Consider the following 4,054-nt stretch of genomic DNA (forward strand, 5'->3'; position numbering starts at 1 on the left):
TCTCTCTCTCTCTCTCTCTCTCTCTCTCTCTCTCGCTCGCTCTCTCTCTACTGTAATTGTGCGTGAGAGCATGAGAGCATACGTGCATGGATGCACATGCAACAGTTTGCGAGTCTCCCCTGCTGCGCTCTTGATGGCACATGATAAGAAGCTGCACACACACACACACACACACACACACGTGTTGCAGAGCAGCAGAGCAGAAGGAGGAGTAACAGAAGCAACATAAATGAAACACATGAGGCGTCTGTTTGATAAAAAGTCAGTGATATGCCCGACTGCTTGGGTTTAAATTGTATGGCAAAGTGGGCATAAAGTCCTTTAGACCATCACTATTATTTGTAGGTGCCTGATCTCCATGTTGCCATGTTTGCACTTACGGGGGACTTTTTAATTGCCCAATTTAAATACATACTCTGAGACCTTCCCTGGTTTACACGCCCAAATGTATTTATGTGATTTGTTTTTGTTGTCACATTTGGAAAACAAAAGCCCAGCAGGAGAGCGAAGGACAATGTTGCTGAATAACACAGCTCTCATAAATAATGTATCACGGACTCACTCTCGGAGTCGCTGATGCCGCTGTCGCTGACGCTCGCGCTGCTCCTCCTCTTCATGGTCTTCAGGTGTTCGTCGTACCTGAAGTGTCGCTTCTCCACCGGCGACGTGAAGTCCTCCATCACCGCGTCGAACTCGCACAGCACGTCGTTCAGATCCTCCTCGTTGACGAACTTCGCTGCAAGAATAAAAAAAACAAAAAAACAAAAAAAACACATGACATTAATTACTTTTCATTTTAGAGAGAAGTTTGTTTTGGATAAAGTTTCAGCCGAGTCAGAGATTGACAATAAACCCACCAGCAAATAACTTGACTGTGGTAATAATATTATGGCTATATATATATATAATCCTTAAAGGCAGGGTCTTAATTAATTATTTCCTGTCGGAATATTGTAGGTAATTTACATGCTTACATAAATGTTATTTAAGTATGAACCTATAAATAGTAAAGGCAAACAGCACCAAGCAAGTCTTATATGACAAACAAATACAGGATAGAAAAAAACAAACTTTTGTTTACCTTGAGGTTTGAGTTTTGGAGACTTCATTATTCCAATAATCAGATTTGAGATGATCCAAAAATCTGTGTTGTATATTTAAATATATATATATATATATATGTCCCTCAGTGTAAAGTCCCACTCTGTCCTCCTGTGTGCAAAAGGTCTTGAACTAACCCTCCAGCCCGAGGACTGCCGCCTTTTAATGAGCCCTGCTCAGTGGGGGCGTGGCGTCCGAAACAGAAAGGGAAGGGTGCGTGTGTGTGCGTGTCTGTGTGCGCGTGTGCGCCAATAAAAATGTTGGCGGTTGAAGTTACACTCCCCTGACGACTCCCTTATAAAAGAGCATGTTTGTAAACAACTCATGTGTCACTTGCCAGAGAGGTGTAATACAGAGATATTAATAATCATGACCCAGTGCTTTTCATAACGTATCACCAGGCAGATCGGGACGGGACGAGACCCAGCTGGGATTGACAGACAGAGCTTTTAGGACTTGATAGTTCCAATGATATTGAAAATATGCTAATTGAATTCATTATATTTACAGCAGTGGTGGAAAGGAAAAACACAGCACTGCTCCTGTTTACAATTTTAAGGCGCCTGTACTTTGCTTGAGTAGGCTGCAACTATTTTATTTAATTTCTACTAATGATCATTTATTGATCACAAATAATTATCTAACATCTAAAAATAAGTGGTCTGCTTAAAAAAATACAGTGTTAGAGGTTTAACTATACCCAATAGTGCAGAAAAGCTTGAACATGGCAGAATAAAACTTCAATCCTTCTTACATGTTAATACCTCAGCAACAGGTGAATATGTTGATGATATAACACTGACATTCTACTTCATGATGAGTACTTTCTGCTTATATTCTGTTACTCTAGAGTGTGAGGGATGTGTCATTGTTTACATTATGTAAAGGATCTGAATATTTCCTCATTAATATCTGACATATGGTTGACATGGGGCTCCGGCCTCAGTTAGGAAGTAATGATTTCACATTAATTGATGTTTTTCAGTAGCATATTTGTATAGGAGCAAAAAAAAACGAGAGTTCACATGCTTTTATTATCTTAAGATGTATGAGCCTTTGAATGCAATTATAAGTAAGTTCATATATTTTAAAAGCACAATATTTGTATTTATATTTAGGTTACATGCCACATTTTTTAAAACTCATAATCTAAGAACTGCACTGTACTCAGACCGGACCTTGAAGGTCTGAAGTCATTTGGATCTGTACGTGATCTCCACTGATGTTACCAGGTGGAGGTCAATCACACAAAACTTTATCACGCAGACATGAAAATATTTTGTCCAGGGCTGATCTTCAGCAAAGATGAAGCTGGAGCGACATCTGGTGGTGTGCTGTCACAACTGCAATCAATCGGATGTTTTGAACTTTGGTTTATTCATGCTGAATGTTTTGCAACTTTCATGGTTAAAGCGGTCAGAGAGCCTATATTTACAGCATGTCCTTTCCTCTCCCATCAGGTGCGTTCTAACAAGAACTTTCTTCATCCCGAGAAAGTCCTCACCAGTCTTTCCCTGAACTTCTGCACCATATTGTTTGTCTTATGTTTAACTACATAGGTCACTTGTTTCTCAGACGTGGGTCGACAGTTTCCCCAGAGCCCCGGACAGCCAGTTGTCCAGTAAAGATCTCTGTGAGTTCATTTGTCTTCACACATCAGTAGCATGCACGACGGCCATGCTGAGACTTTCACACCTCCGGTGCCCACTTTAACACGATCAGCAAATGGGTAAACATGCCATGTGTTTGCAGCTGCACGTGTCTGTTGACTCTGGAGGCCCTTAGCTGCTGCTTAACGAGGGGCCTGGCATCAGCGGAGGTGCCGAAAGTGACACCTTCGAGACACCACGAGAAGATATCGGTGTTACTCGTAAGTGGGACATCAAGTCAAACAGAATCCACTCATTTATGTCTTCATGCCTCACAAAGTAGGACACCGAAAAGTAAGAATAGTAATCATATTTGTTAAAAAATAAATTACATGATCTCTACTTACATATTTACATTCATTCGTTGTCATTTGTGAGGGAGAAAATGCCACAGAACAGCTTAGAATACAACTAGTAATTAGAAAATACATAAAACTATTGACAAAAGGGTTAAGATTATTCATACGTATTTCACTTACCAATGAGTTTTATATTTGATTTTAACTAGGCATATATTTGCTTTAATAAAACACTTTGCACTTTGCACATGGTATGAGTTTTGGCTTGAGAAGTAGATGCACTTATGTTCTTGTTTTTTGCTGCACACGAGGGCTGTGATATACTATGTATGCATGTAGTATCCTCTATACATGTTCCTATGTGTGGGAATGGATGTGTAGTAAATGTCTGGGCGTACACTACATGTGTGTTTTTACTTACATGTACATGTGCATGGTTGATTTGACCCTTCATCATTTGGTATGCATGTATCTGTGTGTACCAGTGTGTGTGTCACTCAAATTCACAGCCCAGTAGTTCTATTCTCATGGTGATGGAGTTCTGCCAGCTTCTGGGGATGATTCGGATGAAGCGGGAGAAAATAGGAGGGTAGATGTAGTTCTTCACGTGGTCGTTGTTATTTGTATTTCCCAAGAAAGTCTGGATTTGGCGAGAGAGAGGAAGACATAGTTTAGAAACTCTTCACCATTACTGTCAAATGTAACTCCAGTCACCCGGTGAACTGGTTCATTTAATTACAGTTTCCATGTGATTTTGCCACCGTTCACCTTGAAAGGGACGCTGTCATCATCTGTGTACTGCCTCCAGTGAATGCCATTGTTGCTGTACTGCAGAGTGTAGGACATGACATACATCTCTTTCCCCAGAGACTTGGCTCCTTGTGTTATGATACCTGTGATCTTCTTGATTTGGAGCAGCTCCACCTGAAGCCACTGGTTCATGTCACGATGCTGTGGATGGGAGGGGGAGAGAGAGAGAGAGAGAGAGAGAGAGAGAGAGAGAGA

The 4,054-nt window shown here is 40.9% G+C and overlaps 2 protein-coding genes across 2 annotated transcripts in view; both read right to left on the minus strand.

Annotated features, from left to right (window-relative positions):
- The window catches only part of rgcc (regulator of cell cycle), a 5,125-nt gene extending 3,906 nt beyond the window's left edge, over window positions 1-1,219 (minus strand). The window contains exons 1-2 of the mRNA XM_031873275.1: window positions 1,082-1,219; window positions 563-736 (exon numbers count right to left, since the gene is read on the minus strand). Of these exons, the coding sequence (XP_031729135.1) occupies window positions 563-736; window positions 1,082-1,109 (202 nt within the window). The 5' untranslated portion in view covers window positions 1,110-1,219. The remainder of the gene's footprint in view (window positions 1-562; window positions 737-1,081) is intronic.
- Window positions 1,220-2,042: 823 nt separating this feature from the next.
- f5 (coagulation factor V) overlaps window positions 2,043-4,054 on the minus strand; it is a 14,661-nt gene continuing 12,649 nt past the window's right edge. The window contains exons 24-25 of the mRNA XM_031873435.1: window positions 3,818-4,000; window positions 2,043-3,689 (exon numbers count right to left, since the gene is read on the minus strand). Coding sequence (XP_031729295.1) covers window positions 3,543-3,689; window positions 3,818-4,000 — 330 coding nt within the window. The 3' untranslated portion in view covers window positions 2,043-3,542. The remainder of the gene's footprint in view (window positions 3,690-3,817; window positions 4,001-4,054) is intronic.

This window comes from Anarrhichthys ocellatus, unplaced genomic scaffold (assembly GCF_004355925.1).
Source record: "Anarrhichthys ocellatus isolate YVR2014 unplaced genomic scaffold, GSC_Weel_1.0 scaffold71, whole genome shotgun sequence".
Lineage (NCBI taxonomy): Eukaryota > Metazoa > Chordata > Actinopteri > Perciformes > Anarhichadidae > Anarrhichthys > Anarrhichthys ocellatus.